We start from the raw sequence: 12,112 nt of genomic DNA on the forward strand, positions 1-12,112 counted from the left end.
TGGCCACAGTCTGCATAGCCTGGGAGCAAAATGCTGGACTCTGCAGTTTGAACAGTAGCTGGCCAAGCGAAACAAAACAGAATCAGAGAATGCATCAGGGATGCTACCAAAACACAGCACTCTCCATGTTTTGACAATTCGCAGAGCAGTGCTTTCACCTCTCACTAAATTGCATTACTGGCTAACAATAGGTGGGTTGTTTTGGCTGGTCAGCCCATCGGTCTTGGCTGGACCACCTCTACATGTGACCCAGGTCCGGGTTTGAGGGTGTGAGCTGACATTTTTTGTGTAGCACATTTCATACCATCCCATTCCTTTCCAGGTGGATGCCTGGCCTGTCCCCACACTGCCCTCCTTCTCAACCCTGACCTGTTTCCAGCAGATCCTCACCTCTCAACCCTTTGGCTTTACCTGATAATCTGTCTCTGTGGATAACCCCCACCGTTTTTCTTCTCTTTCTCCCTCAGTCTCTCACATTCTCTCCAGAAACCAGGTTTTTGTGTCACCCTAGCCCTGACCTCTGACCCCAGTCAGATTAGAGTGGTTGGCGTTTCAAATCCAGCAGCAGATTGAGAACAATTGTGACCTCCCTGTACATTTCTGCCCTTGCCCTGCTGTGTTATGCCCCCTTAGAACCTAGACGAGGCCAGTGTGATCTTAGTAACAAAAAGTTAGACACAGGTTTGCAATTGAGTACCTTTGTTAATGGGCTAAGTGTTCAGAGAGAGAGAGAGAGAGAGAGAGAGAGTGCGCGCCTACCTACCGGACTACCGGAAGGACAACCATCTCAAAAGAACGTAGCCAGTCAGGTCTTTTATGGTGGAGTGGCTAGACAGAAGCCACTAGCCCATTTTCTCTACTCTCTCCCTTGTGGCTGAACTGGAGGAGAGAATTGTTTACATGCTGATTATGCAGATGCACACACTGAGAGGAGCATCCCAAGATGTGAAGCAAATTATGACTATAAAAATTTGTTTGAACTTTTCATCTTTTAAAAAAAAATTATGGAACCTCTAAGGCCGCTCGGACCCCTTCCAAAAGTCGCAAAATGGTTTAGTCCGCCCCGTACTACAATTTATCTCTAAGCAGTCTAATAAGCAAAGTGACGGCTGTTGCTGGAGCATCAGCATGTAATAGTCATGTCTCTCTCCCAAGAAAAGGTTCAAAAAAAGAAGTAAGAGTAAGAAAGCAAAGTGAAGGAAAACAGCTGCCGACTAATTTCTTTCAAAAGAAAGGTGAGCACAATCACAACTAGCAGTTAAAGAAGGGTTTAAGTTAATATCAGCAGTTTTGATTAAAGGCAGGAATCTAGCTTGATGCATAGTTGGCTAGTACGTAAAATATTATCAGCAGCATAAATTAAAGTTTCTAATTATTTTGCTTTTAGACCTACATGCCTTTGAACCACTAACTGACACTGTGGGCTATCATTTATTTGAAAGCTTTTGTCTTCTTGTTTCTGTAAATGAAACATGACTTTAGTGAAGTCTTGTTCAGTTGTCTTTTATTATGCAGTATAATGAGGATTTTCTCAATGTAGGGCTATGACAACTAAGATGGTACTTTTTCTTATACCTTGGGAATGATGAAAGCTTCAATAAATAATGTTATTTTAAGCATGATACTCATAGAAACCTCATTTAATCATAGTACAGTAATTGTAGGATAGAATTTGTTGAGAAAAGAGGGTTGAAATGTGGTGAGATTTCAAACTGTGCACAAATCAAAGATTATTATTGCTCATAGGTGTCATTTACACTGGGATAGCTCTGGACATTTCCCCACCACATTTTGAAATGGCTGATTTTGTCCCCACCACTTTTTGAAACATTTGTTAAAAATGTTCTAAAAAATTTGCACCTAGAACTGAAATGAAAATGCTTTGAGAAAGGTTTATTTGCACAATAAGAAAACATGCAATGTAATTTAAATATAGAAGAAACAAATGTGCATTGTCCAAAAAAGCAACTTAAGCTAAAAAAAACATGCTGCACTACATTACATTGTTATATTTTTGAATTGTCACCTGCCAGCTGAATTTTTTTGTTATCCCGTTTCCCTTCATTTATAAATAAAGACATTTCCACCGTACATTGGAGCAGAAAATGTCTCCAGAATGCAGGAAATGAAGTTTTTAATGCTCCAATTGTCTGGGGGAGAACCCACTCATATGTTTCAACATTTCATGTATCAAAATAGTGTTCCTCGTCGTCTTCTCGTGGATCGTCACGTTTCGTGACCCAAGTTTATCACCACGCCCCTAGTCTGAGTCCTTATGTCCCCACCACTTTTCTCATCACATAGTGATGCCTTTGTTGTTACTTATTTGAATGTGGTAAGAACAGCTCATTAGTGACTACCCTAATCACCACCACAGTTTAATGTGTATAGTTGGTAGTTCAATTATTTGTCAACATTTTTCAAAAGATGCGTGAGAGACAGGGACCAAGAGAGGAAGGGGGGCCCACAGAAACTGCTTGTAAATAGGGGCCAGAATTTTGTGCTACGCCCCTGGCCTCAGCTGTACTTTGTATTTAGTGTCATTGATATTTTATCCAAATAAGAAATAGAACAATAGGAGCAGAGAAAAATCTATACGGCACATAACCTATTTTGAAAGCAATGAGTTTTCACTTATGTGCTGACATTAAGCAGTGTTTCACACTGACATTTGCATGCTGGCAATCCACAATGGTCCATGTATTTGTTTATGGATTTCTAAATGATGGTTAATTAGCAACATGCTAAGATAAGATGGTGAACCTAGTAAATATTACCCGCTTAACATCAGCATGTTAACATTGTTATTGTGAGCATGTTAGCGTTAAACTCCAAGTGCTGCTGTTCCTGAGGCTGCTTCAGACAGACTTTGGCCCTGTATGAAAAAATGTTGCACTCGCATTCATTTGAATGAGGACAGTCTGTTAGCATAGCAGGAGTGCCAACACAGGGTCAACTCAACTTTTGCTGCAAGGCTGTTTTTAATGCGGGATGTTTTCAGTCTGAATCCCAAAAGTACAGACTCACAGAGCTGCTACTGTGGTTGTAAACTCTTAGTCTTGTTTAGACATAGACATTTAGTGAAGCAACAAAATGGATTCTCAAGAAAAGGTCACTGCACAGACAAAATCCATGAAAGGTGATTAAAAAAAATTATTACTGTGGCTTTCAATTTATTTTCAGTAGCCTACACATGCTATTTTACCCTCCTTGCAAGTTGTGTGCAGTTGCATATCCCAAAGATACATTCATTGTGCAAAAATAAGTATGTTACTGCAGCTGTAACTAAAATAATTGTAATATTTGCTGTCCAGTTGCTCCTGTTTTTACCTGTCCCTTCAACCACAGGCTTGTCATGGTGGCACAAACACATCTTCGTACAGATGCTTGTAAACACAGCTACTCAAGAACCGTACATGATATCAGTGTACATGATCAGATTAGATGTTGGATCTCCTTTCTGAAAAGGTTTGCATATTAGTGACAAAAACTGTCCAGAAAGGCTTTGTTTGCTTAAGCACTTTGCATTATCTCCTATCTTCTTAGGTCTAATATCAAATGCACTGATTTTCTTCAAATTTTAGAGGAAATTCAAACACACACTTTCACCCTTCACTGACCATGTTGCTCCAGTACCATTCCTACTTTTCCAGGTGGAATCAGACAAACGGATCTTGTAAAGCTGAACTTGTTTTGGTGCTGAGTTACTTGGTGTCAGGTGACGTCTGCTGAATCATGTGTGACAAAAGGATTATAGGCCTGCTGGCGGCTTCTCTAGCTGTTGATGCACACCTTTTTTTCCTCTGATGTCCAACTGTAAGCTTCACATGGTAGAATTAATCACCAAGCATTGCCTTTACCCCATTCTCCCAGTTTCTATAGCCACATAAAATGCCCAGAGGAACACTCATCCCATGGTTTTATTCCACTCTGTGTTCAGCCAAAGTCACAGTCAAACTGGAGTCAACTATCCACACAGAGAAGGAATATCTCCAGTTTTATGGAGTCGTAACGGGGTAGGGGTACAGTATAAATAATCTCTGCGCACAGAAACTCTTCCAGCTGTTAAACAATATGCCCTTTGCAGTTTTTTTTTGTCTTCTTCTTTTTGAATGTTTAAAGGTTTCTTGCCCAGACTGCTTTGAAAATTAATACCGAGGGTTTTTTTTGTTTCTGGGAATTATGTTGTTGAATTATTTGCCTTTTGTGACACCTCCAGATTGTTGCACTTTATGCTGATTAGTATTACAGAGTGGAGTTGGAACTCTGCCTGTATCAAACGCTGCTATTGAAAGTCAGGTCATAATGTAAAATTCAAACCTCAGAGTCTGTTTACAATTAGGCCCTTTGAAGCATTCCACTGTAATCTCTCCCTCCCTTTGATATAAAGATACAGTATTTATATACCGGTAAGTGAAGGGAATTTTGCCTTGTTTTTAGAGCCATACCTGTGGCTTTTGATTGATGGATGGAAACTGTACGGTAGATTTAGATAATATAGACTTGTTTAAAACCTCACTCTGAGGTTATAGTTTCCCCATCGTCTTCAGTAGTATTTTGTATCAACACAGTCAGAATGGCGATCCACAGAGAGGAACAGCCTTATCCCCGTAGGATAACCATGAAACGTTATTTGTGAACAAGAGATAAAGTAAATCCAGGGCTTTTTTCAGGGTCATCCTCATTGCCTTCGGCCAGGTTGCAGTGCTGGTCAGTGGAGGGGGAGATGAGAAGGGAGCCCCTCTTCATCTTGTAAAGATCCTGCCGTTGGGCAGCTTTCATGCTCCACCGGCTGATCCTTCCAGGAAGTGGTGGGGGGTGTATAGGGATCCCCCCCACAGAGCCCCAGCATGTACCATGGCAGCATGCTGAGTCCAAATCAAAGGGGGCAGTCTGTCCTTAGCCTGGGGGAGAGTGAGTCTGCTGTGTGTGACCAGAGAGACGCGAGTAATAGGACAGCTTGTCACATTTGTGCAGATGCCTGTATTTTTGACCGTGCATGTTTGCTTCTTTCCTGCTTGGGTTGCACAGAAAAAAAGCTTTGTGTATCTGAGGTCACGTTTATAATTGTGATCATGGCAACTTTCAGAAGAGACCACAGGAAGTCATGCTGCCATCTCATTTATAACTATTAGGTATTTTAGATCAGACTGGTGTAATACTGCGATCATACAAGATGTTGCAATTAGGCATGGGCCAGTATGAGATTTTGACGGTATGATAACCATAAGCAAAAATATCACTATTTCACAGTATTGTAATTACAGATCTCAAATGTATTATTTTCATATGTCGGGGTAAACACATTATGTTTTATTTTCAAGCAACAAGATATACTACTGCTGCTAAGAATAATATCAAATAACGCTAAAAAAAAATTATTTCAGTGTTGATGCCCATAAACACAAGGGGAGAGAGCGAGTGTTTCTCTCTCTCTCTAACACACACACACACACACACACACACACACACACACGCCACACACACACACACACACACACACACACACACACACGGTCTCTCTCCGATCAACAAACAAAGACATTAGAGAGGCGGCGTTTTTTTAAATATGTGGTGATTATTAACAGATGTACACAATGGTGGAAGATTAAAACAAAAGCCAGTGATACAGCTAAATTTAATTACTGTACTGAGTTGCTAAGTGACATAACGTGAGGGCTGAAACTAGTTAATGTTAGCTAGTTAATTAGCCATGTTTCCTGCATTCGTAGCAAGATAGTATTTATTTCATCAGTGCTAAACTGATTGTTGCAAATGTTTATTTCAAAATAGTGTTACCTTGACTTTAGCAAAGAGTGACAGGTGGTGCTCCCGTAGATGGGATATTATTCGACGGCATATCATACAGCAGTCTGTATGTTTTGATGGGGGAAAATGTTCAGGGGTTCCCCTCCTTCGGCCGTCCTACACACAGGTGTCTTGACTGCTCGCACCAAACGAAGGGGGAGGGGTCATGTTACTTTCTACGCTGCAGTCAGCCTGCAGGATTCCTGCACTTTCTGTCTTTAACAAGTCAAAAAAACCCAACTTATTCCGCAGCAATAATGAACAATTTTAGTGGTTTGTTTGTCAATGTTTATAGTTCTTGTTGATGTGGAAGCCTGAGGTAAGAAGGTTACAGCTAAAAGGGCAATTGGGAAGCTAGTCTCAGTGCAATAACTAATTGCTAACTTTCTGTTTCAGTTGGTAGCCAGTGAATCCAGCCCTTCAGATGAAGAGCCTGCAGTTTCGGAGCATCGCTCCTAAGGCCCCAGCCGTGGTGCCCTCCCCCTCCCCTGCGGTCCTGTCCTGCCAGCCTCCCTCTGCCCTCCCTGAGGCTACCACCGCCTCCAGTCCCAAGTCCATCATTGTACCCACCCAAAACTATGCACTGATGCAAATAGCAGGTCAGGATGGCACTTTCTCTCTGGTGGCATTGCCCCCTTCTGTCTCCTCTCAGACACCACAGCAACAAACCCAGTCAATTCAAAAGAACCTCAAGTTGCCCATTCCCAGATATCAGCCAATGAGGAGCAAGGGGACCACAGATAAGGTGAAATCACCACCAGTAGCCAACAGGGTGAAAACAGCCTTCAAGGTTGCTGTGACAGTGCAGACCAAGTCAGTGGTGAGTGGTGGAATGGTTATGAAGAAAAAAGAGCACGAGTCCAAGCACACAAAGGAAACCCTAGTGCCCAAAGAGGACCCTTCAGAGCAGGTAATTCTGATTGATTCAGCCTCCTCTGACATCTCTGTCACTGCTCTACTCCCAGACAATGCTGTTCTGTACCCGGGTTCTCAGTTAGAGCGACCAACTGATGGCTCTGAACAACCTGCTACAACTGGCCTTATTCAGAGCCTCCAGTACCCTCCTGCTGCTGTCAAATGCTCCCCAAGCAAATCTCTGGAGGAAAGTAAGACTACAGTGAGGCTGTGTCAATCTAAACCCAGTGCAGCCCAGCCCCAGAGCAGTATCACTGTCCTGTCCCCAGCCATCTTCAGCAAAGCAGTCCAGATTATCCCATCACCACCTAAGGGTAAATTGCCCATCCTGCCCTACTCCAAAATGAAGACCACCCTTATCCCAGCAGCCAAGCTCAGCAATATGTCCCCAGAGAAGAAGGTTTTCTCTAGCCAGACAGGACTCCCCAGCCCCTTAGATCCTATAGCCAAGACCCACGAGACAACTGAGGCCTTGGGTCACAATCAGGTGCCAAACTCCACTCTACAGCCCCAGGCCAAGACCTCCCTCATGCCTGTGTTGGGAACCCTCCAGAAACCACCTGGCAAGAAGAGGGGGAGAAAAAGAAAGACAATGGAAGACATCTTGGCATTTGAGGCCAGAAAGAAGAGGTCCTTGTCTTTCTTCCGTAGAAGGATCCCAGAGAAACCGCCAGCAGTTGTTCCAGGCTCCAAACAAAAGGAAGTTGATATTTCAAAGAAGTACCGCAGCATCCGACCCAAGCCCATGTTGGTTATGGAGACAGTTCCCCAACTGGTTAGTTTGCCTGCAATTACCCCAGATGGCCAAGAACAGGAGCTCGTACTTGGTCATCAGCTCCCCACCACTACCACAACCAAGACCCTGGACTGTCCACCCCAACCAGCCCCAGTAACCCTCCACCTGAGAGGTGCCTCCCATCAAAGAGTGTTCATAGGCAGCCGTCCACTCCACCGTTGCCCCACCTGCAGCCGCTGTTTCCAATTCAAGCATCACCTCCAGAGTCACATGAACAGTCACACCAACAGTCGGCCCTACATCTGCCCCGTCTGCCGCAAAGCATACGCTCACTCCGGCAGCCTCAGCACCCACATGAAGCTTCACCACTCTGAGGTACGCCCACGTCGGTCTCTAGGCTGCGAGTTCTGCGAGAAGGCCTTTGGATATGTGGGGGTTTATTTCAGTCATCTGAGAGAGGTCCACAAAGTGGTGCTGACTGTGGAGCCATCCATCAGCCATCATGAGGACGACTTGTCTGTGGAGGGGTGAGACTATTACAGATTAAGATGACTCATGAACAAGTGTACCTTTGTGACATTAACCTTGTAGCAGGTTTTATAAACAGATATTGATTGCTTGCCTGACAATGCAACGTTTTATATTATATTAACGTCATAACCTTATTTTTAACCATAACCTTTAAAACAGTTTTATATAAGCGTTATTAATTATATTCTTCCCCAGGGCCAACTCCCCTGAGCCATCAGATGAGCAGGATCGTGAAGACCCAGTGGAGCTGCAGATTAAATGCGGCCGCTGTCAGGCCATCACTCCCACCTTTGCCGACATGAAGATGCACTTGCTGCATGTGCACGGGGAGGAGATCCATGTTCGACTCCACGATGGCCAAGTCTCGCGGGGTGGCCGCGAGGCTGAGAATGAGCTGGTAAAGCATGCTGCCCACTACTGGCGGCAGCTCAATGAGAGGCGCAACCTGGTCAAGTGTGGCAGCTGTGACGAAGAGTTTTTCTCGTTCTCCAAGCTTAAGAGGCACATCATGTCCCACCACCATGGAAGGGAAGGGGAAGACAGTGGGACACTCCCATCACCAGATAGCGGTGGAGGCCTTGGGGTCCTTGCAGCAGGAACTGCCTTTAACTGTGTGCTTTGCAGCGACGTGCTGGACACTAAAGAGGGGGTTATGGGGCACTGGAGGAGTCGCCACCACTGTGAGCAGCCCAGCTTGCTGTGGGACGCCCTGAGCTCGTACTCCGGCCAGGAAGAAGGTGAGGTGGATGGAGATCTGGACACTCCTGCTCCAAGTCCACACTATCCAGCCTAGCCCTTGGATGGTCATGGAGCCCTTCATTGTAACTCCTTCTCATACACACTCAGTCCTAACAATCAGCTGCACAGGGATGGAGTACTCTTATGTCTTTTAGCACTAGTTTCATTTTTCACTACTTGAGGCTTTTGACTTGGTCCAAAAGAAGAATAAAAGGAAAAAGAATATCAAGCCAATGGTGAAAGTGAAGACTTTGTGTTACAATCATAAGAGATATTCTCTCTAGGTCAGAGAATCCACTTTTATAAACAGTTATTTTTCATGTTATTGCACTGTTGATTTTGGACATTGAAGATTTTGTTTGATGTTATGTATTTAATATCCTGTTTGAGTATTTTTTTCTACTGCTTATTTAAATGTTTAAAAAGGTAAAGTAGTACCTAGCTGACCACCATAATACTTACCTCTTGTGGTATCTAGCCATGCAGATAATTTGGTTTTATGTTACTAAAATTATCAAATCTGCGTGACTAGATACAACTATGGGAAAGTGAGAAAATGTGTGTTTTATTTGGGTGCACTAACCCTTTAAAATATTGACAAATGTAAATCGCATAACAAGGACACACTGTCTACTGTCACACTGGCTGGCTTCATCTATTGGCCTTGGATTATTACAGGTTAAAAGAAATGGCTATGTGTGCGCAATCATTTGATGTAATATTGCTCCTGTAATGGAAAATCAATATTTTCAGCTGTGACTTGAACTTTCGCCGTCCGATTTAAGGGCAGTATTGGAGTCCTCTGTCAACCTGGACCCATGAAGGAACACTTTCCTAACCAGCACCCAAGTGACATCCTTGTGGCCTTCTGAAAAATCGGTGTTCATGCGTAATGTGGCTTATCGTTAGTGCGGTCCTTTGTAGACCAAGTTCTATCTCCTTGACTTTTTGATTAATGCCTAAATGTGGATTCTGTGATACGCCAAGGGTCTTTTCACACTGGTGATTGTAGAAGTGAGTTTTGCATTTAAGCTTTTTAACCACTGACAAAATACTATTCGTTGACTTAGTAAATACGCAAAGGAAACCATCGAATTGCCTACCTGTTGTTGCCAGCTCATGTATGCACCTGTGGAATTGTGTGCACCCAGACTCTTATTATTAGAGTTGATATATACTGTTGTCAAGTCCAGAAAAATATGCTATTTTATACTCTCGATTAATACAGGGGTCTTTTAGTATATTTATGCTTGTTGTTGGTCGTTAAAGAACCAGCACTGAAACATTTGTTGTGTTTGCTTCTTCTAATTTGGGGGATGCTTAATGTCTTGTTTCTTGGTTGGGAGGCCGTTACTACATGGCAAGTACTGTAGCTCTGCTAACATTTGTCTGTGTTTATCTTTCATATGAAGAAAAAAAAAACATCACAGGGTCAAGTGAATGTACCTGAATGTTTTAAAAACCCTACCAAAAGTATATGATATATATAGACTTATTCTATAGATGGAATATATAGATATATTGAGAAAAAATATATATTTACATAGAGTAACTAGTGAACCAGCTGCTTTGTTCTGTCACAGAGGAAGAGGGAAACAAGAGGTGAATATATCATTGCCAAAACTGGCAACAAAAGCCATGTAGAGCTGTCCTTATGTTTCTGACACAAAATTGTAGGACTGTGAATGAAGGGCAAAGCACTGATGTGTACATGTCACACTGAGTGGGTAAACTACAGTATACTGTACCACTGCCTGGAATGCCGTGTTTGAGTGTTCATCAGTGAACTGTCCTTTTGTTTTCAAGCCCTCAACCCAAACCAGGAAGTGACAGAAGTAAGGGTCAGACTCTTCTTTCTTCAGTTAGATGAAAAACATACATGACTGTCAGCACAAGTCAGAAAGTGAAAAATCCCACATTAGGTGATATAATGTGTTTGGCTCACTTAATATGTTGACTGTGTCTAAAAAAGAACTGTTTGTGCTCGTGACTGTTTGTGTACATGAAGAACCTGATGTTTATGAGAATAAATATATGCTTTGTTGAGGAAATTGTAGTGTTTTCTTAGAACAGGCATACTTGAAAACAAGTCTTGCAGGTACATTTACCACATTTCCACAGTGTCATGGGTAATCATTTAATTGAAAATCATTTTACAAATGGGCGTGTTTGGTGTCATGAAGTTTTCATTGCATATCAAGCACACTGGCCTTTTGGTTCCCTTGGTTAAAATAAACAAATTTGAACTTGCTAACTCCAGCTACAATCCCTTGAAAAATAACAGGTGAGGTGATCCTGATGTGTCACTTTTCCCACCACCTATTGAGGATCTAGGCCTTAGAAACTGAAAAACACCTGAAACAATTTTCTGTTAATAAGGGACAATACCAGCATATATCTGTCATGCATAAATTCCAAAAGATGGACTACAACTAACAAGTATAATTATTGTTTGGTTTGTAAAATGTCAGAAAAAATTTAAAATGCCCATGATTATTTTCTAAAGCCCAATAAGACGTCTTTAAATAGTTTGCTTTATCCAACAAACAGTTTAAAACCTTAAGATATACAGTTTACAATGATGGCAATGTCATTATCTTAAGGAATTTGGCCATAATCCAAAATATTGGACAAATTGAATAACCTGATGATGGCACTAGATGAAAAGTCTGGGGATCAAAGTTATTATGTCAGCTGCAGTCATCTCAAACTATTTGCATTGTATGGGAACCATGAATGTACCAGATTTTGTGCCAATCCATCCAGTAGATCTTGAGATATTTCACAGGATAAGTGAAAACTTTGATCTGTTGGTGGCACTACGTGAAAAGTCAGGGAGTTCATCCTCTGGGATACAAAACTGTCTGTACAAAATTTCATGGCAATCCATCCAGCAGTTGTGGTGGACAGACCAAAATAGTCATCCATAGAGCCATCCCACTGGCATGACTGAGAAGAGAGAAAAGCATCAAATAGTTACATCTGAGAGGCTAGATCCAGATAATATTTTATAAATGAATAAAAACAACAAACAATATAACAAATAATTGCATATACATTCCCTCTCGACCGATAAAGCTACTAATCTTTTCAGCTTTAGTAAAAAGCAGAAAGATGGAATAAATCCATACGCATTTAATACCCTGCAGATATGAACTACTCTAGCGAAATGGAGCATAGGGTTTAGGCAGACAGAAGGGTAGAATCACTGTGTATTCATCAGAAGAGATTTTGAAAATTGAATTAATTGATATTTCACTCTGGAAAGGTGTGCGCATGTGTGCAGTATTTAAGGCTGAAGCAAAGTGGGTGAGCCCAAGGGCGTTAATAGCCTACATATGCCCTACCTCTGTGCGCCTCCTCTCCCAGCAGACCTTCCATCTG

General features: G+C 42.3%; 1 protein-coding gene across 3 annotated transcripts in view; it reads left to right on the top strand.

The window, feature by feature from the left end:
- znf438 (zinc finger protein 438) overlaps positions 1–10,779 on the top strand; it is a 61,516-nt gene extending 50,737 nt beyond the window's left edge. For all 3 annotated transcript variants that reach the window (XM_046062423.1, XM_046062413.1, XM_046062434.1), the window contains exons 3-4: positions 6,205–7,986; positions 8,186–10,779. In XM_046062423.1, the coding sequence (XP_045918379.1) occupies positions 6,233–7,986; positions 8,186–8,783 (2,352 nt within the window). In that variant the 5' untranslated portion in view covers positions 6,205–6,232 and the 3' untranslated portion in view covers positions 8,784–10,779. The remainder of the gene's footprint in view (positions 1–6,204; positions 7,987–8,185) is intronic.
- The last annotated feature ends 1,333 nt before the right edge of the window (positions 10,780–12,112 follow it).

Source organism: Micropterus dolomieu, linkage group LG01 (genome assembly GCF_021292245.1).
Source record: "Micropterus dolomieu isolate WLL.071019.BEF.003 ecotype Adirondacks linkage group LG01, ASM2129224v1, whole genome shotgun sequence".
In the NCBI taxonomy this organism is placed as follows: domain Eukaryota; kingdom Metazoa; phylum Chordata; class Actinopteri; order Centrarchiformes; family Centrarchidae; genus Micropterus; species Micropterus dolomieu.